At 36.8% G+C, this 22,542-nt stretch overlaps 2 protein-coding genes across 6 annotated transcripts in view; one reads left to right on the forward strand and one right to left on the reverse strand.

The window, feature by feature from the left end:
- HEPACAM2 (HEPACAM family member 2) overlaps nt 1–20,019 on the reverse strand; it is a 43,938-nt gene extending 23,919 nt beyond the window's left edge. Inside the window, exons 1-4 of one of the 4 annotated variants that reach the window (XM_030822089.1) lie at nt 13,884–13,979; nt 13,403–13,466; nt 6,645–6,995; nt 2,924–3,208 (exon numbers count right to left, since the gene is read on the reverse strand). In XM_030822089.1, the coding sequence (XP_030677949.1) occupies nt 2,924–3,208; nt 6,645–6,995; nt 13,403–13,466; nt 13,884–13,952 (769 nt within the window). In that variant the 5' untranslated portion in view covers nt 13,953–13,979. Of the gene's footprint in view, nt 1–2,923; nt 3,209–6,644; nt 7,116–13,402; nt 13,467–13,883; nt 13,980–19,930 lie in introns of those variants that run through there. The other 3 variants (XM_003252477.3, XM_030822090.1, XM_012510450.2) reach the window with 3 other exon arrangements.
- Nucleotides 20,020–20,160: 141 nt separating this feature from the next.
- VPS50 (VPS50 subunit of EARP/GARPII complex) overlaps nt 20,161–22,542 on the forward strand; it is a 131,250-nt gene continuing 128,868 nt past the window's right edge. Inside the window, exon 1 of one of the 2 annotated variants that reach the window (XM_030822092.1) lies at nt 20,161–20,321. In XM_030822092.1, coding sequence (XP_030677952.1) covers nt 20,289–20,321 — 33 coding nt within the window. In that variant the 5' untranslated portion in view covers nt 20,161–20,288. The remainder of the gene's footprint in view (nt 20,322–22,542) is intronic. The other variant, XM_030822093.1, reaches the window with a different exon arrangement.

Here is a 22,542-nt window from a genome sequence, read left to right on the forward strand (position 1 = left end):
AAGTAACATAGTTTATCTGTTTATTTAAGAAATGCATGGTTTTTTTTGCAGAAAATCCTAAAATTCAGAGAAGCACAAAGATGAAAAGAAAGTCATTTGTAATTTTATTGCTCAGAGAACCAATATCCACATTTCAGTGGATGATTTTCAAGTCTTTCTTTAATGCATCTTTTTCTCTCTCTCTATCACACATGCACAGAAATTTAACTACATCTCACACTCTACATGTTGCTTACAATAAACTTTCTTCTGACTCTACTATGATGTTATTTCCTTTATCATTAGAATTCCAGGCTGACCATCCCTCTACTTGGAGAGGCAGCCTAGTACATTATTCAAGTGAATGGGCAATCCAATTGGAGATATTTGGAGTGATTCAAGTAGAGTGACCTCTGATACTGAAGATGAAAGCAGAAGGATAATTCCATTTTGACTTTGGATTATGGTTTACTTTCTTGCCTTTGGCAGAGAGCTCCCAATAGAAATGAACCCTTTGCCTTGGGGATGGCTGTTTACTAAATGACTTGTAAAATCACGTATCATCTGTTCTCTTTAACAATTTATGGCTGTGTGGGAACAGTACCTAAATTTACATCATGATGCTGTTTGCTGCCCTGCTTGGGAGCAGATGGTAAGTGTTTACCATGAGTAACCTTTTTTTCCCCTTTAATTTTTATCACTTAGAGCTCTCCACTGCAGCATTGCCATATGTTGCACACAAAACGCAGTGGTTACTGGGTTATTATTTACAACTAGAGCTTGAAGGCATATCATGAACTGCGAGTAGATACTTGTCTGAGTTATTGGCTTGACATTGTATTCCACCAAGGCCAATACCGGATTATGACATCACAACCTCATAAGTATATAGTCAATCTTAATAGATTTTATTATACTTTTTCTGCCAAAATAAAAAATAGTTTCTACTTTCATGAAAAAACCCTTCATGGAAACAGTGCCTGTAGAAAACAGAATAGTTGATTTTGCTAAAGGTCAGGAAAAAAAGTGCCAAAGCACTATAATGAAGAAGCTGTCACCTTATAATGAAAATTTAGCCTTTTTACAGCATCGTCAAGTAACACTGGAATCTAAAAGGGATATGAAGAAAGATAATCTGTTCCATTTTAGTTAAGTTCAAGAAATTTTACTGATTTCTTAATCTCTGTCAGCTATTGCCCTATGGATACAAAGATGAAGAATGCAGAACTCTGGTTTGGGTTTGGGGTGTTCATGAGAGTCAAGGAAAATATAATGCAGTGAGGACCAGGAATGAGAGTGCCTAAGATGCTGAAGGAGCACAATGAACCTGTTAGTGACACTAAGGAGGTGAGACAAGTGGAGGCAGGTAAACCTTTCTGGAGAGGATGATGATGTCATGAAGGAAGAAGAAGGTAACCAGATGAAGAAAGAGAAGTGTGAATAACACCAACCAAGGCACATATTCGCAGCTTGAAGGGAATGATAAAGATTGTAAACATTTGGATGCCACATCAACAGATAGGATATACAACCAATCTTCAGATTACAGTATACATTTTATTTAATTTTTGTTACTCAGAAGCAACAAAACCAACCAACCATAACAAAAACAGGGCTAAAATAGTGATAGAAAAATTATTAAATTAATAGTTCTGGGTTGTGTTTGTACATGTTATATGGTAGGTAGTAATTGCTTAGCACAAACAAGACCCTGATGTTTGATTTTTTAAAATCAAATAATCTACAAATGAATGAGTGCATAAGTGAATAAATAAGTGAATGCATGAATATCAATAAGATGAGATGTTGACCAAGTGAAGGATTCTGCATTTGAACGTAAAAATAGTGAAGACAAAAATTAGTAATGCAATGTTCATAATTACCAATTAATAAGAGTCAAAATCTTTCTTAAGCCATGTAGATAATTCATCTTTACAATGTGTAAATGGAACCCACATTTGTAAATTGTCTAAATGTTCTTCTTTTTATTATCTGTCGTTAGTCTTTGCATGTGATAGATGTTTCTCTGTGAGATTTTCATAGGTAATGTTTAAAACAATGTAAAGAAGAAAGTTCAGTCTGTCAGCAAAAGATAGATTCTATGAAGTGTGAACTTACTCAAATTGGGGTATTCTCATTCTTTCAAATAACATCGTGAAGGAAAGAAGGCTTAGGAGCCTAAAGCATAATATTTAACATTTGCAGGTTTGATTATGGTTTTCTCTCCCATTTTTACATTTTCCACACTGTGTATCACAGCATATTCTGTGATAATAACGAGATTGGTGCACAGACTTGCACATGTTGAAAGAAAGACCTTATTTTCATTTTGCCAGATTAATATGAACTGTATAGCAAAACAAAAGTATATTTCAAAAATGATATTTGCATGTGCCTATAATTGCTTAAGTAATTTTCCCCAGGACTTTTTCATTTAAACCTATGGCTAGAGTTTAAAGATAAGCAGGTAGGGATGGAAAGACATACAGATAAAGAGCTAGAAGAAAGAATTGATGTAAAGAAAATATTTTACTAGAGAAAAATAAAGTATGTTAAATTCAGGAATGGTAATATTTGGAGAGGAAAAAAGTTCTTCTCAAGATATTCTTTCGGTTTTTTCAATGCAGCCTCTGCATTGTTCTGGTTCTTGAAATTGAGAATCTTGCTTTCCACTGGAAATGAGGTCGCACAATAGACTGAATCACGAAACACAACCTGAATGGCCCCTGGCCAGTATTTCAACTTGATCTTTAAGAAATAGGGTTGTGGTAGTAGACATATTTCATATAAGACAGTGCCTAGGAGGTGTGATTAGAACTACTGAACTACGATAATGGTAAAAGCCAAATGACATCTGGTACTTATATTCTCTGTGACTATCCTGGGAGATATTCTCAGAAAACAACAAAAAACAAGTCATGAGTTAAAAAAAAAATAAACTTACAATATATGATGGGCATAATGATATCACTTTCCATTTCACTGACAGGGTTCCTCACCAGGCAGCTGTAATTCCCAATGTCTTCCTTGGTCACTGGAACAATATGAAGGGTATTGTTTTGGGGAGAAAAGGAGTAGGTGGAGCTGGTGTGGACAGGTCTCCCATTTTTTAGCCATTGGTAAGCTAGCCGAGTGCCCCCTTCCACCTGGCATGTCAGGGTTATGTTGCCCACATACTCCACAGCCCCAGAGGGAGGATGAATCTGCACCACTGGCTTTGTGACAGGATCTGCAATATTAAGAGAGATAGGAATGATTTTTTCTTCTCATGGAATTATAATAAAACTCTATGAGGTCTTTCAAATATGAACTCCTGAAGAAATTATTCCAGCATTTTACACTGTAAATGTAGACAACTCAGGTAATAACTAAAGAAGAGAAGAGAATAAAAAGCCAGGGAAAATGCAAAATGATAAAATATGAGAATATCATTTATAATCAGAGATAATCAAATTCCAGAACTTACTTTTCAAGGATGGTCTAATGAAGCTCTTTACTTTATAGGTGGCTGAGAATGCCAGCTTCCTTATTTCCTGTTCATTGTGCTTTCACCAACACCATAAAGGTACACTTTCACAGGCAAAATTTATATGGTCATTCCCCTCTATTGATTTGTCCTAATGTCCCAATAGCAGCTGGCTGGAATGGATGTGGTGAACTCAAATTTCTATCATCTGCAAAATATACAGCTAATATATATACTATAATTTTGGGAAACTGAGGGATAATTTTAGTGAATCACATATGTACAACTATTCTTTCTATGTATGTCATGAAGCAATTATAAACTTTAATTGCTTTGCATTTGTGTTGTAACATTATATTAGTCACTTTAACAAACCAAAGCCTACATTTCAACACTGACTCAGTCTGAAAATAGGATAAAATATATTCTTGGACTTTTATCAAATTAGAGAAAAAATACAAATCCAATAGAAATTCCTGTTAGAAAGTCAAGTCACAGGAAAATAGTCTTATTTCATCATCTGCCACACAGTAGGCTCTTAATAATATTTGTCAAAGCAAATTTCCAAAAGTGAGTAAATATTTTCTCTCTGAATTTTAACTGTAAAGTTGATGGATTATATAAGCATGGTAGAATTATATAAGAATCCACAACCATTTCTGGCAATTTTCTTTAATCATTGAAGTTCTTGACTTAATTGATAAAAACAGTGGCTTGCCCAGAGTTACACAGCAGTCAGTGGCAAAATGAAGACGGCTTCACATCTGGCAATGTTTCTCTTCTGCATTTTGGAGAGAGGTATATTTAATAATCTCCTTCTATGTATGACTACAGGACACAGAGAGAGTAGGATGATACATAAGTGAGAGATGATTGTGTCCAATGTTTAGACTTCAATTTCCTTTCAAGCTTTTAATTAGGGTCGATGCATCTTCCTCAGGTAGATTTATTTTGACTTGTGCTCGTATTTTTGTACACTGGAAAATGTGCTTTAGGGCACAAACTGACCAAATTCTCCATCCCAGAGAAGATAGAAGAAAGTGAAAGATAAGAGAAAGGAGGTCGAAAGGTAACTTATAGGGGAGCCGAGTAGTTCTGAAGCCTGTAGCACTTTTCAAGAAGGGTGTAATCAACTGGCTCATCTATTTAATTTAATCCTTCATCTTCCCTGGCAAGAACAAAAGATTGGGAAAGGCTTTATGTTTATGATATTATGATTTTAAAAGAAAAATAAATTGTGTACATTTAATATGCAGAAAAAACTTATATTTCAAATGCACCTGTGTGTGGAACTGTAAGTGGTATGAGATAAATAGGTAACATATCAACAGTTTTGTATGAGAAGAACCAATCATTAGGATAGTCACTGGTACTGTGATCATACATTTGCTTAAAACAGTATAACTCAGATGAAGAAGTTTTTCTTCTGAGAAGAATTTTGGCACAGGGCCTAAAACCCTATTGAGGCTTTACTAAGCTTTTGGTTGCATTTTCCTAAGCAGATTCAACTTTACTACTGATTAACAAGAAAGGATTCTATTAGGAGGGAGACAGGACACCATATAGGAAATCTTCATGGAAATTCCCTTTAGATCTCTCTTTTCTTCTTCCCCACAGTCGCTCTCTAGGCATTTGCTTCTACCTTCTGCATCTTTACTCCTCTGAAGCCTCCCCAGTCTCCTCTGTGGCCACTCATTTACTCCACAGATAGTTGCTGAATCTACTAGTGGCCAGCAAAGGTTGTAAGCACTGAGGACAAAGCAGCAAATAATACAAAGTCCCTGCTCCCAGGGACCTCGTATTCTAGGTGCGGAAGAGAAACAATAAACAAATAAAAATCTATAATATGCCCAGGTAGTGATAAATGCTATGAAAAAGAGAGAAGCAGAATTGGAGATAGAGAGTGACTCTCTCTCTCTCTGTCTCTCTGTCTCTCTCTCTCTCTATTTTCTCTGAGCGTGTGTCTCTCTCTCTCTCTCTGTGTGTGTGTGTGTGTGTGTGTGTGTGTGTTTGGAGAAGTGAGATTACATTTTATATAGGGTGGTCAGTAAAGGCTTCACAGATAAAGTGACATTTGAGCTAAGACCTAAAGGAAACGAGGGGAGCATGCTAGTGTCTTGGAGAAAAGCTGTCTAGGTAGAGCAAACAGCAAGTACAAAGGTCCTGAGGAGTGAGTGTGTTTTGGCCTGTTCCAGGAAGAGCATGAAGGCCAGCATGGCCAGAACCGAGTGAGTGAGGGGGATGCAGATAGGAAAATGGGGTCAGATAGGTGCTTTGTTGGGCATTGCAGATTGTTAATACTTTGACTTTTACTCTGAGTGAGATAGAAGCAATGGGAGGATTTTAAGCTGAAGGAGGCAGGAATAGAAGCAGGGAGAGTAGGTGGCAAAGCTATTAGGATAGTTCAGGCCACGGCTGATTGTGATATTGAGTGGGGCAGTACTGGGGGTGGTAAGTGGTTGGATTTTGTCTATATTTTCAAGGTAAAGCCAATAGGCTTTCCTGTGGACTGGATGTGGGATGTGAGAAAAAGAGGAGGTCAATGGTAACTGCAAGGTTTTGGCTGGAGCAATTGATAGAATGGAATTTGTATTTATTAAAATGGGGAATACTGTCAAATAAACAGGTATAGAGAGAAAAAATCAGAAGTTGGGCTTTGGACATAGTATATTTTATGTATGTCACTTACTTCAATAAGGAAAACAAGTGTCTGAAAGTTAGCTGACCCTACTCCCCTTCAGAGGACATTTCCAAGCATGTCCATTGTCCTTAAGTATCACTCTTGCACAAGTCTCATCCTCTTCCAAATAGTGTACTGAAACAAAAATCTTCATGACAAAAATAGGGCTCTTCCCAGGGTACAGTCTATTGTTGAGAAAATAAGATTTTCTCCATCTCATCAAATTAGCAACATTATACTTGATAGTTCCCAGGCAAACAAACAGTAAGTTATACTTAGTGCTTGATTACCTATTGCTGGGCACTAGGTATATCTCTTACGTGCATGTCTTATTTAATCTTCAGAAAGACTTGTGAGGTAGATAATGTCATTAGTGCCATGAGACATTGAGGCTTTGAGGATTAATTGATTTGTGCAAAGTTGTGAAGCCAAGATCTAAAGCCGAGGTAGTTTAGTCTCCTGAGACTTTGCTAACTACCATACTAGACTGCTGCCCACGTACACTCACAGGGGACTCACCATCAACCGTGACTTGTATCTTCTGACTGGCGGATAGAGTTCCATTTCCCTGAATGTTGACCTTCACGATGTAATTGCCTTCATCAGGGAACTGTAGTGGGTTGATAAGCAGCGATGCATTGGGTGGCATCATGGTGAACTTGTGTTGGTATTCCAAGTCGGGAACCACAGACTTATTCACAGAGCCCAGTAAGTATTTGGGCATCGTGTGGGGTCTCTCAAATAGCCATATGATCTGGATGTCTGATGCTGGAGTGTGGAAGCCATAGTGGACGGGTAGGTAGAGGGCCTGACCTCTGACGCCATGGACAGTGTGTGATGGCACTGTCACCTTCAGCCCTGAGCAAGCACCTATTGCAAAGGAAAGGAAAGTTGTGAAGACCTTGAGCCACATTTCACAATCTAAAGGGGCAAATGCAGAGAGAATCTGATCAGGTGATAATCCTTTTCAAAGAAGAGTGGCTTCTAGGTACTGACTATTCTAGTACTGGTTACATGTAGAGGTAAATATTTGTCTCTGAAACCTTCCGCACTTAAAAAACTCCACCCAAAGACTGTGCTGATTGCACAAGATAAAAAGGAAAAGCAGAAGTTATTTTCTATGATTGCTACAGAATAATGGGAAAAGGAGAACTAAGAAAGTTTACTACTTCTAAAGTCCAATGAAACCATTAAAACATTTGGAATTATGACTATATTAATGTCTGCCATATCATATCATAATCTATGTGATTTGAGAAATACTAGAGGTTATTTCCTCCTAACATTTAAAGCCGTCTGAAATAACTGAATATTCCATTATTGGAAGTTCTTCCTTTTAGCCAAATTCTTGCCAAATGCAAATATCCCAAGGAGAGTGATATTAAACCATTATCAGTCATGACCAATTATTTCCACCCAGAACAGGCATCTGGTTGGTGTATTTGAGAAACAGCAAGAGGCAGGTACAGATGGAGCACAGTGGAGGAGGAGTAGCATGATAAGATATGAGGTCAGTGAGGTGGCTGTGACAGACTGGCAGGACCTTAGGATCACGGGAAAAACTCTGGCAATTTTACTCTAAGATGGGGATGCAATAGGAGTTTCATGAACAGAAAAGGGCCATGATTTTTTTTATGTTTTATTGGACCTAGTCTAGCTGCTGTGAGAATACACAGGAATAGGGCTAGAGCAGGAACAGGAAGAACACTTAGTTAGGAGGTGACTGCAATGTAATAGGCCAGAGACAACTGCCCTGGAAACGAGGGTGTTAGTAAAAGACATTTTGGGAAAAGGCTGATTGTGACAAAAGGATTTGCTGACACTTTGAGGGTGTCAGAAACAAAGAGGATGCCAAGCTTCTTGACTCGGACCAACTGGAAGAAAGGAATTGCAGTAAATAAATTAATCATGGGGAAGACTGTGAGGAGAATAGTTTTTTGTGGGGAAGATGAGGATTCAGTTTTAGGAGTGTTCATTTTGAGATGCCCATTAGACATCCAAGAGGCAATGTGAAATCCTGATTAATGTGAATTTAAGAGAGAATGAGGGGCCTGGAGGGCCTTGGGGCATGGAGCTCTGCCCAGTGGATAGCCCTGGGCAGTGCTGGGGACTTTTGGGCCCATGCATTCACTGGTGTATCTTCAGGTTTCTTCCTAGTTTCTGGCAACTGGAGATTTCCCCATCTTACCTTAAGCCATGATATATTATTTTATTTCATTTAGCATTTTTATGTATTTGCAGGGGGAAGAGAGTCTTCCTTAGCTCAAGTTACCATGTTGCTGGAAGCTCTTTGCTTCAAAATCCTCATATTAAAAGGGGCAATATGATACCTACATCATAGAAACATTTGACGTAGTAGAGGAGAGAGTGAGAGAAATTTAAATGTGGAATATTTTGAATGATGAGAGAAAAAATAGACAATAGAAAAGAAACTGTAGACAATGAGTATAGACAACACTTTTGGGAAATTTTGCTGTGAAGAGGAGCAGAGAGACGGGACAGAAGCTGGAGAAGGATCAAAAATGTGAAATAAAGAGAGTTTTTTGCTACTGGGAATGTTTCACTGGAAAGGGAAATGTTGATGAGGCAGAATAGAGATGGATGAAAGTGGAATAAAATCCTTAAGCAGGTGAGAAGAGATGGAAATTAGATATAAATAGAAGCATTTTACAATTTTAAATTTCTCAGATACAAAATGTTTATCCTCTTTGATCGCTTCCACTTTTTCATTTTTTTCTACGTTTTTTCATTTCATTCTACTAGAAAGGGAGTCTTTAAGCTTCATCCAAGTCATGTCATGAAAGGCCATCAATTTTAAAAAGGGAAAGGTAGAAAGGTCTGTTTGCCTTTTGTGATTATTTCCTTGGAAAAACTCAAAGATGTAGGTCTGCCGCTATGAGGAATCCAGTTCTACCAACAGTAAATTTATCTCCTTCCTTCCCAGAGTGGAGGTAGAAGTAGATTCCCACAGTTTGGGCCTTTGGCTAGCTATTAGTAGAGAGTGAGACTCTGGGGTTGGCAGAGAAGTTAGAGCAAAGAATCCAAGAGGAGAAAACACCAAAGAGGAAGATAGTTGGTTAGAGGGAGAAGAGACTCCTAGACTTGCAACTGAAACTTACCATATGGTCTGAAAAGCAGATGACTTAAGAGAAACATAAAGACATGTCTTATTGTCTCTTTGGCCTCTGTGTGTTTTTGTGATTAACTTCTAAGAATTTTGTTTCTTCTGATAATGGACCTACTTGCACACTTTGGGGATTGGTCCATAACAAAGCAGTTACAAAGATGAGAATTCCCTTCTGTATTCTTTTCTGCCAAGTGTAAGACTATTAAATCTGGAATTTTTCCTAATTTGAGTGATTAGAAAAAGAGAAAACTGGGTGCTGGGAATTCTAAAGAGGAGATAAAGTGGATTGCAGAAAAGAAGTAGTGGTTTTCACAAGGAAATAGTAGGAGAGAGAAAGAAAGATGAGAGAGAGAAATCTACGTCTCAAAATTAGTGATGTCTAAGATATGTGAAGCAGAGGCTGACAGTCGGGGTGAAACTCTCAAAGTCATAGATTTATTAAGATTGGGCCTTTGGATGGGAGATCAGCACAGGAAAAGATTCCGCTTTGTCTGTCTGTTTTCTGCACAAAACAAAATGCATTTATATGTCTTTCATTGAAGTTGAAGATAGGCAGTTCCTGACAAGTTCCTGGTAAGCAACAATAAAAAAAATAGGTTCAGTACCTGTTATTACTAACTAAGATATGTAAATTGGAACTTTCACTGTATTAAGTGTGTTGCTCCCTCCTTTTTTTTTACTTGTGTAAATACGAAAATATTTACAAGGGTTTCATGGCTCACTCCTGATCTTGGACTCCCATGTTCTATGTCCGCCATTGAGTCTTAAATTCATCGCTTGCAAATAGCCCTAAAATAATGATTTTCAAGCACCTATTCTCTTAACTTGAAGATTACTGTGCTTGTTACTTTAATAAAGTTAAAGATCTACTGAAATATGAAGTCCTAGTAAAGGACACATACTTGGGGTAAAATGGTGGCTGGTCAGTTACGTGACCTTAAATAAGTCATTTTAATTTTCAGACTCAGTTTTCTCATGTGTGAATAGGAGGTAATTAATGTCGGATAAGGTGTAAGGCCTTTCTCGACTCTCTTAATTTTATGTTATTGACATCCTGAGGTGCTTTTCTAAGGGTAGCAGCTACCAATATTTGAAGGTGAAGGGCCCAGAGAGTTTTGAGAGGACCCAAATTGAGAGAGGGCCTAAATAATTTTGAAGAATTGAGTCCCAGTTTTTGGTTCATTTATTAACTTGTCAATCCTTGGATATCCTTTAATAAAACAGCAATTCTGTGTTTTTTAGAAAGAAATCAAGGGGAATGATGGAAGTCTGTATAATTGCCTTGGGAATGCACTGGAAAAAGCTGCATGGCTGCTAATAGGGAGCAGTTTTGTCATGGATGTATTGGTTCACTTAGGACATTTCACAACTCAGCCTAGAAACCACCACTAGGCTGAGAAGGTCTGAATGCATTCTGACCAATTTGTGCTTGTCATTTGGGAAAGCCACTGCAAAAGTCCTTCTCTGCTTTTTTTTGTAATTGACTTCCTTTGTAGTTATATTTGAAAAGATTGATTGAGACTTATTTAATATTCTGGAAATGGTTGGGAGGCACTATATTACTGTGGGGTGACAATATCGCTGGAATAGAAATGTTGATGACTTTTGGATCTTGACCCAGAATGTTGAATCTTAAATATGAAAAGACCAGTTAGAGAGTCCATGACTAAAATTATAGGAGGAAAATTTTATTTAATGAAATACTAAATACAATATAAATATTGAAGCTCTGAGAAAAAATAAAACTACATTAGTAGAAGAAGATATTTTATATAGCATTTATGATCATTATTTAGGGGGAAAATTAGTTTTGGGGTCTATTTTAGACTGCATCATGTAATAATACCTTAAATAATATATTGCCATCAATATCTCTGAATAGGTTCAGTGCTTTCTTATTAAATGAAAAGTTTTTTTCAAATATGTATGCTTTTTCAAATGTTTTTATGACAGTGAGAAGTAGCACAGCTGTTGCAGTAACTATTTGCTTAGAGATTGCCTATCCAATTTTTTATCGGATAAATTATAGGTAGCAAGTTATAAGAATGTCAGCAGGGAATGAAATTTTCTTTACACAGTATCTTATCTCAGCCACGTGAAATCTCTTCACTGGATGTGAACCTATCAATATGATACAATCTTTGCTTGTAGTGAAATTTGGGAATAAACAGATAATTGAATGCTTCCTCCACATTCTAGGAGCACATACTCTCTTATCATTGATGTGTCACCCACTACAGATGTGATGAATTCATGCTGTCAAACACAGCAGTTTACTAATGTGAGAAAACTTAGCTTCATTTTGAGAAATTTTCAAGTGCTCTTTTCTAGTTGTATGAGAAAACCCAAAGGACTAAAACTATCGATTTTAGAAAATCATCCTCTGCATGAACAGATAAACTTCAAGAAAATAAATAATATAAAAAGGCCGGTTGTGGTGGCTCATGCCTGTAATCCCAGCACTTTAGGGGACTGAGGTGGCAGATTGCTTGAGCCCAGGAGTTTAAGACCAGCTTGGGCAACACAGCGAGACTCCTGTCTCTATTTGAAAAAATACAAAAACAAAAATAATAAATAATATAAAAATTGATGAAATTTAAATTTATTTTTAATAGTCCTAATATTTAGACTTAAACGGAAATTTAAATTCGATTTTATTATTATATTCAGTATTACTTTCTGGGTCTAACAAACAAAAACTCTTATAAATTATAGTTCTGTTAAAAAAATCTTGACTTTTTGCTTGTAAGGCATTACACAAATCTGGAGAAACATTTATAATACTAATCATAATCTGACATACAAAATTGCAGCAATGATCCCTCCTTTACAGACCCTCTTACATTGTATGACAATAGCACCATAAAAAAGTATCCAGTGTTAAGGTACACTTGAAGTCCTACTGTAGAAATTATCTATATTCCGGCAACAAAGGACTCCCTAGACCGGTTTCATTGTATTGAATATAAACATCAGATTTCACAAAGTGACCTCTGCTGTAGCTCAAAATAGCTGGCATTTACTTCCCTGTTATCATGCGTGGTATTAACAAGCATAACACAAGTATTGTTGACTGAAAATAAAATCTTGCATCTTTAGAGAAAATAGAAATTATGATGCGTTTTGAATAAACTGTACATTTTAGGCTTCCAATTTTTAAAAATTTTTTACAAAGAAGAAACAAACAAAACTTCAATATTCCTAAAATCAAAGATTGCCAAATCATCTGTGGTCTTTACAACACACTGCCTATGGAGAAAAGCAAATTTGCAGAAGAGAGAAGGTCTTAAGGTATAAAAACTGCGTTAGCTATTTACGAACATGCTATTTTCCTAATGTACATTTGTTTTATTTTAGTTGAATTCCTTAATGAAATTGTCTCAAGTTCTTCTTAACACCAGTTTCAAAAACAACACTTATAAAATGATAGTAGTCCTACTGTTTTAAATATAAAAATAAGTGGGATGATGACCCAGGATACTTTCAAAAGGAAGAAAAACGCACAAAGGTAGGGACAGTTATAATAATTATTTACTTTTTCAAAAAATTTTAGAAAACAAAAATTGTTTGGCTTAAATTTGATAACATAAATACTGTAATGACTGGAACAATCACAACTCTGGGAAACTCAAAGACTTAAAAAAATTTACAAATTGTACATTTCAAATGTGTGAGATAGGTGCAACATTAGGTATGAATTTGAACAATAACATTTACAATGCAAACTTTAACAAAATATAAGAGTTAAAGTAAAGCTCTAAATAGCTGAAGAAGCCTCAAATTTAAATTGCTTATTTTGCTAAGCTGTTCTTAATTTTTTTAAAATGTAGCCTTTTTTGAACTCCTATCTGTTGAATATAAACAAAACAAGACATTGATTTGACTTTTAAAACTGATAAATAGGAAGAATGGAAATGAGAACATCTGGTGAAAATAATGTTGACAGACAGCAGTCGGAATGCTGGAAAGAGACTCCTTTAAACTCTAAGGATAAAGAGGAGAATGAGGGAAAATATTAAGGTAGAAAAAAAATTTTAATAGGACTAGCCATTGGGCAAAGAGAAAAGCTAAAGGCATTTTGGAGTAACAATCTTTTCAAACACGTTCTCCCTTTTGTGTAGGAAATTTTTTTGTTAGTTTGGAATCTTACCTTTGTTCCATATTTCATAAGATGAGACAGAAAACTTAAAACAGTAAACAGTTTGCAACAATATCTTTAATTAAAAAGAAAACAATTTTCATAAATTATTTGTAGTTTCACTCTAAGTGGTCACAATTTCATGGCCTATTAGAATATTTGCTGAAATAAATGCATTAAAGACTATTGAACCTATATGTAAACTCTAAAAAGAAGAAATTCATTATATTTTAAAAATATCTTAATTCTCTTAATGAGTGCTATGACAATAATTGTTATTCCAAGAAAACAGTAACAATCTATTTATTGAAACTCATTTCTCTTAAATGTTCCTGCTTCTTTGCTGAAACAGTGTGTTATTGTTAAAAGGTTCTGACCTGCTCTTCAATTATCTGAATGCATCTACAGCCTAAAGCAAATATTTACCTTATGTCCACAATTAAAAAAAAAAAACCTAACAAACAGCTAAAACACAATTCACACAGGGCCTTACCGAAGAGAAGGAGGTATATTTTGCACTGAAAGACCCCAAGTGTGTCACCGAAGGGCTCCATGAAAGCATCCTGTCCCATGCATGCAGTGCCCTGTTCTCGGTGGTAACTTGGACCAGCAGCTGCTGGTTTATTTGCTAGGGAAATTAGCAGTGAGGTAACAGACCCTATCTTGCCTCTTGCTTCTGTGATTTGAATACAGAATGAATGTGTATACAAAGGACACAGGGAGTGGGAACACCTGTTATGTGCTTTGCAAGAATACAGGCTTATGGCTTTCAGAAGAGTTTCTTAGCAACTACCAGTAATTGTCTATATACTTCATAAATTATACTTCGTTATTAAAAAATCACATGAAGGAAAACATCCTTTTGAGTGACTTTACTGAAAAATGGCATGTTTTCATAATGAAAGAATATTGTGAGATTTCCTTAAAAACAAAAGCTGGTTTTCCATCATGCAAAACTATGCCATTATTATTTTAAAATTAAAAAAAATTATATGAAAATTGAAGTAGCTCACATATCTGCTAAACAGTTATAAACCTTTATGAAGTCACTGACATGTAAAAATTCTACCAATGAATCAAAAGAGAGATCCAGAATACATTTAAAACGTATTTTTTCTATGCAGTGTTTCCTATTACAATGACTGATTTCATTTAATCTTTGAATTCATCTTATTTTTAAAAGCAAATCACAGGTGTGTTTCCAACTGGGACTGAGGCATGGACCATGCATAATTATAATGAAAAGCACATGCCAAGAGATAGTATCTGAGGCCACATTTTCACAGCTGATGCATAGAGGAAGTGAACCAATGATCTAGAAAGATCTTACCTCTACTGTGGTGTCCAGGTTACAGTTTTTCAACCTGGTCTCTTCATTGTCATGGCAGCAGATAGTCTAAGCATGTCTGCTTAATTTACTAAGTTATTAGTTAACCCCTATTTGCAAGAAGGCTCTGGTTCTAGCCTTGTTAAATAAAATGTTAAGGATATATCCAAATCTGCATCAAATCATCAAATCAAGTAAAATTCCTTGCATACATCAGCTTTAACAGTAAAGGCCCACTGAAGAAGTTCAATGACAAGAGGGGAAGGAAGACTATACCTCAAGCATAATTGAAGTAAAAAAGGAATGATAGTAACTTTGGAATCCAAGTTCGGAAACACTCTTTGCATTAAGGCTCTGAACTCTTCTAGAAGGACTTCTATAAGCAAAGAAAGTAAGTGGCTATTGGGAAAATGAAGTCTCTTCAGAGATCAGTCACTTTCAGATCCCTCCATGCTTCAGAAAATGGCAAGAGCTCCTCATGCTTCCCCCACCTCCCTGCAAAATAATAACAGTGCCACAACTTTCTCTGCACTATCTCTAAATCTGGTACATACATCTATTGCAGCACTTATCTCCTTAATCTTAATATATTTCATTGGATGTTTATTTTCCCTCTGAGCTCTCGAATACAGAGAATAATCTTATTCATTCATGGATCTTGGGCACGTAGCATAATGCTTAACTAGTATTTTTGTTAAGTTGTTTCTCCAGAAAACAAAACTCTAAATCCTCCTTGGCCCCTGTCTTACAATTCTCAGTTGATGCGTAAGAAATACAAATAAATTTTAATATTGGACTGCACAAAATACAATTTGGAAAGTAATATGGAAGTTCTACAGATATCACATAGGCTCCCCCAACATCTTTTAGATTGATATTAATCTCCAATTGCCTTTATTAAATTAGCTGTTTTCAGTGTTTTTCAATCTAGTGCTGGATTGTAATGAAGTTTGTTGGGTCCCTGGCAAAAAGAGAAATAAAGACAATGTACTGTGTTTTTTCCCTAGTGTTAAATATACTCAATATAAAGGAGTTTTTTATTCTGAGAGTTTCTTTGTTGTATTTGAAAATATTCCCTGTTTCATGACATAAGGTGATAGTAGATGCTACATTAAAAAATAAATGCCAATATGAATCTTACTTGTAATCTTTTTATTTCATGGCACATATTGAAATATAATACGGCACATCTAGGCAAAGGGCTACTGGGATAATCATGACAAAGCGCCCTCTAGTGGTAAACTGTAGATATAAACTCTTACCTGCTGGAGTAACTTCTGATTTCAACATGTTTATACAGGAAGTGAGAAAAAGAGTGCTGAAGCTTAACTTCAACAATTGTTAATTTTTACATGATTCTTAAAAATAGTTTGAAGTGTTTTATAATTATAAGAATTTTCCTACCATCCATATCTCACATCACACCTGTAACCCACTGGGAAGTTCTGCTGTATCATTTCCAGTCAGGAAAAAAGGGCCTATAGTGTTACTGTTTACCAATCTTAGTTATATTTGCCTTTAAAATGAGAAGGCTGATTAACCTAAAACAATCTATATCCATGGTGATTAAACTGCAAGCAATGCAAGGAGCCACTGGGATAGAGTATGCGTGTGTGTGTGCACATGCATTTACAATGGGATATGGACACATATACTGTGCAGGGGTGTGTGTGTGTGTGTGTATGTGTGTGTGTGTTTGTTGGGGGCAGGGCTTTTTATTACCTCTCAAATCACACTACACAGTTTACAGTCTAGTTTATTTAAATTGTAGACTGGTATTACTTCATACAGTAAATGCTGCATGAATTTCAAACATCCACATTTTTAATCACAAGTAGCTAGCACACGCATGTTTTGCAGTGGCAGAAACAATTAAGAAGGAGAGGTGGTGAAATGCCAAGGTCAGTGTAGATGTAGAACAGTGGGGAATAGGAACTGGGGGAAGAAATGTTTCTTATTGTTGTAATTAGTGGATTCTCTCCAGTTTGCAGGGAGAGTTAGCTGCCAGAGGAGGCTATCACATATGCCTATGCCTGTGCTAGTGTTCACTTCTGTGAAGTCTACAAAGCTGCCTCGCGGAAGCCTTGATCTATCTTATGTGGCTGCTAAACACTAAACAGTAATGTCTTTCTTCCTGGGCACCTCTGTAGGTCACTACTTTACCTTCGGCAAGTGTTCTGTTTTCTGTTATGGCCTGCTCAAGAAGTGTAGTCACATCATCTTGGAGGGGCTGCATCTCTCCATTGCTTTGGTATTTGTGGAGTGGTAAGAAATTGGCTGGGCGCGGTGGCTCACGCCTGTAATCCCAGCACTTTGAGAGGCCGAGGCAGGTGGATCACGAGGTCAGGAGATAGAGACCATTCTGGCTAACACGGTGAAACCCCGCCTCTACTAAAAATACAAAAAAAAAAAAAAAATCAGCCGGGCGTGTTGGTGGGCGCCTGTAGTCCCGGCTACACGGGAGGCTGAGGCAGGAGAATGGCGTGAACCCGGGAGGCGGAGCTTGCAGTGAGCCGAGATGGCGCCACTGCACCCCAGCCTGGGCAACAGAGCGAGACTCCGTCTCAAAAAAAAAAAAAAAAAAACAAATGTTATCTTTCTAATCAAACCTGGATCTCAGCTTTTATTTAAGCTTCTAGACATTCCTCCTGTTTTGGGCCATTAGAAATATGCCCTTATCCTACTTTACTGCTAATCTTATTGCCCTGAATCAGATCAATTTACTTAACTCTTGGCTCTGCACTCCTTTACCAAGGAATTGGTATCCAGCAAACCTTCCCCAAGATTTGTTGGCAGACCATCTAAACCTTCCATTATTTTGCACTGGACTATCACTAACAACAGCTCTCAGGTAAATGTGAAAGTCCTGAATAAATCTTAAAAATAAATACCTTTTTGAAAATTGGAAAGGAAACAGCATGTCAAAACTTTTAAAAAGTGTTTGTTAGGATGCCAAGTTTTTTGTTTTTTTGAGCATAGACAGGTAGAAATGAATAACGTAAGATTCAATTATTTCATATAGTGTTAAGGTATGCTGAATTAGAAAATATAGTTTATTTAGACATCAGCACTGATTTACTTTACAAGCTTTCAATATTATAGTTATAGCCTTCGAATATTTAGAAGACTGTATCCATTTTTATCCATATCTCCAGTTTATAGGAAATAAACTAAAATGTAGAGTTTTTGAGTGAAACAAAGTTTTAATACTTTCTTGCTTTTTCAGTGTCAAATAGATAGGGATAACACTCATTTTTCAGAATTTGGCCAATAGAAATACACACATTAGATAAAAAAATCTTTTTGGGGGGATCATCTTTAACTTTGTGTATTTGAGTATGTGAGGGAGAAAATTCCGGGGTTGAATCTGGGTTCTAGTCCTAGATCAAGCTCTCATGAAATATGTGGTCTCGAACCCTTATACAGATACGTTTTCTCATCTTTACAGCATGTATTTGACATGCTAGAGCTGGACTGCCTTTAAGAATCACTGAAGATTTTAAACAAACATCCCCAAAGAAAACAACAATAATAACAGCACACACCTCAGGTGAATCTCAACACTTAGGTTTGAGATCTACTGAACTCGGATCACCCCTAAGATATGCTTTTAAACTAAATTGTGAACTCCTTGTGACCACAACCATAGATTATTAATCTAAAGTGCTTACTTTAGTGTTGCCTTGAGCTCAAAAATCAAGAAATGTTTATTGACTTGGGTTTCATTTTATAGGCTAATATGGCTGGCAGTTTTTGTTTCTTTTGATGCTTTCAGGGACTTCTAAATATTGCAGATTTTCATATACAAAGAACAGTCTGACAATTAAGATTAGAGAAGGTAAAGAATAAACTAAACTAGACTTGCCCTAAATGTGATCAGAATTTCTTTAAGGGGTTAGAAATAACAGAGTCAGAGAAGCATATAGGTAAACATATAATTTCAAAGGAATTGCTGAATGCAGTGATGATACAAGTATGCACAAGGTGGTTCTGTTGGAGTAGAGAACTGGGCAGAATCAAAACTAATAATACCTCATAATTGTATAGTGCTTTACAATTTATACATTTCATTCACCTACATCATCTCATTTATCCTTACAAAGCCCTATGTAAGATATTACAACCTCATTTGTAAGAATTAATAAAACGAGGCTCTGAGGGGTGAGAAAATAGAATTTCAGAATCAGAAATAACCTCTGTCAGTGTCCCCCAAACTTCAGTCATTTGCAAATCAACTTTATTAGTTTTGCCATATCTGACTACCACCCATACTATTGTTTACCTAATATTTTTATTAGGTTGATACACTTGAACTTTTTTTATTCTAAGAAATATTTTTGAAATTATGGGTCTGTGTCATACTTTTAAAAGTTAACATTATAATAAAATAAACTTAAAAATATTGGTGCCATGCTTTAGAACTTTCTTCAGCACAATACATGAAAATCTTAACACATCTGATGACCAATCCTTCAGTTTCTGCTTGCACATCTGCAGTAATCTTAGGCAAGTTCCTTAATTTCGCCATACCTGCTTCGTCATCTTTAAAATGGGAACCCACAGGATTCTTGTGTGTATAAATGAAATCGTATATTTAAAGCTATTACCAGTTCCTGACAGGTACTCAGCTTTCGATTCGGTAAGTGTTAGCTATTATTGTTAGCTTTACGGCTGCTTTCTTTTTCTTCTTCTTCTCATATTCTCATAATTGTAAAGTCCTTTTAAAATTGTGTCCCCAAAGACACTCCTGTTCCTTTCCCCAATTTAACTAAACTGCCAAAAGTTGAAAAGAGGACTTTAAAGTGACACGTGTACTCGTTATTGTTGTCGTATTTCCCGTCATCACTGCTTTAGAGTACGGAGGTAAAATAATAGGCGGGCGTCGAAATCCTTCGATTTTAGAGCTTTTGCAGGGGATACCAAGACTGAGGTAGAACAGCCCTAAACCTGGAGGGCCGCCTATTGGGCAACCTGGAGCACACCTTTCCTCAGGCCAAACCCAGAGCGGCCGGGGTAGTCTCGAGTTCTCAGGTCACCCCTCAGTGACAGCCCTTTCTTGAGTTCCTTCTCCTTCGCGTCATTCTCTCGTTCTCCCACCCCGCCCCTCTAGACCCAGGTGAGGTTTCCTCCCTCACACTCCTAGGGGACATCGCGTCAGTCTGGCTTATATATTGTCTCCTCTGAGTTTGATCTTTCGCTCAACGCCTAGTCACCTGTGACTTAGGTTTCCGTCTCGCCGAAGAGTAGCTAATACCTAGGGCAAGCACCTTCGTAAGACCGGCGATTGCAGTGGTCGCTCTGAGCAGTAATATTTACCGGCTTAACTGAAGCACCCGCTCTTTTGCTTGCTGGGAGATGTAGTCCCCGGGTTGGCCGCTTTAGTTCATTGTTGCTACCGCCGGCGTTCAGAAGACTACAGTTCCCAGTATGCCCAGGGAAAGACAGGCTAGCCTGAGTCGGCGCCTCCACGTGACAACCCACTATGGCTTCCCAGTGTCAGGGCCAGCTGTGTAGTGGCTGGGTGTGATTTGTTAGCTCTTTGAAGCAGGGTACCCTCCTCAGGATTTCGACATGCAAAAAATCAAATCTCTCATGACCCGACAGGTAAGTCGTGGCGGCTGAAGCAAAGGCTCCTTTCATCTCGGAAGTGAGAGGAGCCGAGATGTTCTGTCCCCAACCAGTGGCGGGCGGAGATCTAAGTTATGGGTGGTGGCAGGTGTCAGGGGGACTGGGAAGCCGGGGCATACCCTAGAAAACTCACCTGGGCCGCCTGGATTGGAGCACTGCTCCAGCGGGTACCAGCCTCCCAGAAACATTCGTTTAAAAAGAAGTCATTGAAGGAGTCAGGATATCTTTGTCTCCCCTCCTCCTCTTTTTGCCATCGTCCCACAACAGCCCCAGCTTCCTTGCAAGGTCTTCCGCATCCAGGCTGTCATATGCGAGCTGATAGCCTGGGTAGGGTGGTGTGGTCTGTGCAGTAGAGGTGACCTGGAAAGACTGAAAACGGATGATTTGAAGACAGAATTAGTAGCTTTTGGATTTTGGGCAAGTCCCCAAACTTTGTAGTTTACGTTTCTGGATGTGAAAATAATTATTTTTGTTCATTTTATTTCACAGTTCTGTTATGAGGGTCATCAATAAGCTAATATATGTGAAAACTCCTTGTGAAATTCTACTTTAAAAAATTTATTTTTGTCATGGCAAAATACTGATCTTTTCTTTTTTTCCCAGAATGGAAATTTATGAATAAGAGCTTTGGCTATTTTGTAACCTGTCTCATAAATGTTAGGGACCTCGTAATAATGCCTCAGCTTCATTTAAGGAGTGCAGAAATTTTCTTTTATGTACTTATTGATTATGACTTTGGTTTAGGTACTTTTATTTACTTCAACTTTAATATTTCACTAGAATTGGTCATTTTATTGTTTTAATATGAAAGATAGTTTAGAGTTTTAAATCAACATGGCTTTTAGAAGTTTGGAGAATGTGGAAGGTAATCGTTTAGTGAAAGGTATATTTGTGAGTTTTTTTCTTGTTGATTACAAAAATAACTCAAATTCCACATTCTTATTTGAGAATTCACAATCTGAGAGATATATAAATAGGATACAAATTGTATATTTCTCTTGCACAACACACAAATGACCCTTACATGTTTATTTTAGTTATGTCAGATCATTTTGTTAATGTTATGAAAATATAATCAAAATGTTCTGTCAATAATAAAAATATTTAAGTAAGTGGCTAGTAACATTTGTTAATTCCTCACATGTGTTGAGTACCGGTGTTGTGCATCCTACTACTACTTACTTGATGATGAGTTTGGGTCCTGCTGTATCCTGTGGCAGCTGTGTGACTTTCGGCAAGTTACATAACATTTTTAAGCATCTGTTTCCATATCTTTAAAATAGGAATAATGTGTACCTTATGGAGTTAGCCTGATAGTGGTGTTTACATGATATAATGAAGTTAAAGAGATTAAGGCGTTAACGGAGTTCCTGGGCATTATCAAGGAAGTGCTTGAACACAGAGAACATTAGTTACATTGGCTACTTTGATGGTGGGAAAGCAGGAAAACTAGAAGCAGGCTGTTGCAGTAATTCAAGCAATAGATAAGTTCATGCTGACTTCGGTACCTGTTTGATTTTTAAATCAATATATACTTTTGTACATTATACCACTAATACCTCTAAACTGCCTTTGGAATGCTGAATTTGGACTTTTGTGCATCAGCTGTTTGATGCTCTCTCAAGTTTGTTGCCTGCCATACAGTTCAGTGTAGTTAACATTGTCATAATTTTATGGTAGCTGTGGTTGGTGTAGTTTTTTTGACCTCATTTTGTAAAACTGAGGAGAGAAAAAAATTTCAGATAGCAGTGATAAGTGTATGTCTTCTAAATGTAATGCAATTGTGCTGAAAATGGTAACACTTAAGCCTTAGTCAGTTGCTTATTGAATTTCAGCAGGTCAAACCTGTGTTTAATTGAAATGGGAAAAAATACGTTAAAGATCACATACAAAAAGCTGGAACCATACTGTGTACAAAGTGAGGTAAAATTAGGAGTTTTGCACACATATTTAAAGCTATCCTAATTATATATGTTATGGCTTGACTTTCACATATTTGATACTGATGCACAGTTCCTGAATCTATGAGGTATGAAATTAGTGTGCCTCCTGTTTACATTGAGGGTTTGAATTAGTACAGTTTATTATTGGGTTAAATTTATTAGGATTACAAATAAGTATACATGAAAGTATTTCTTTTTTTGAACGTATAGAATGTGCTAATAATATATATTGAGTTAATATGGAGAGATAGGAA

This window comes from Nomascus leucogenys, chromosome 11 (assembly GCF_006542625.1).
Source record: "Nomascus leucogenys isolate Asia chromosome 11, Asia_NLE_v1, whole genome shotgun sequence".
NCBI lineage: Eukaryota > Metazoa > Chordata > Mammalia > Primates > Hylobatidae > Nomascus > Nomascus leucogenys.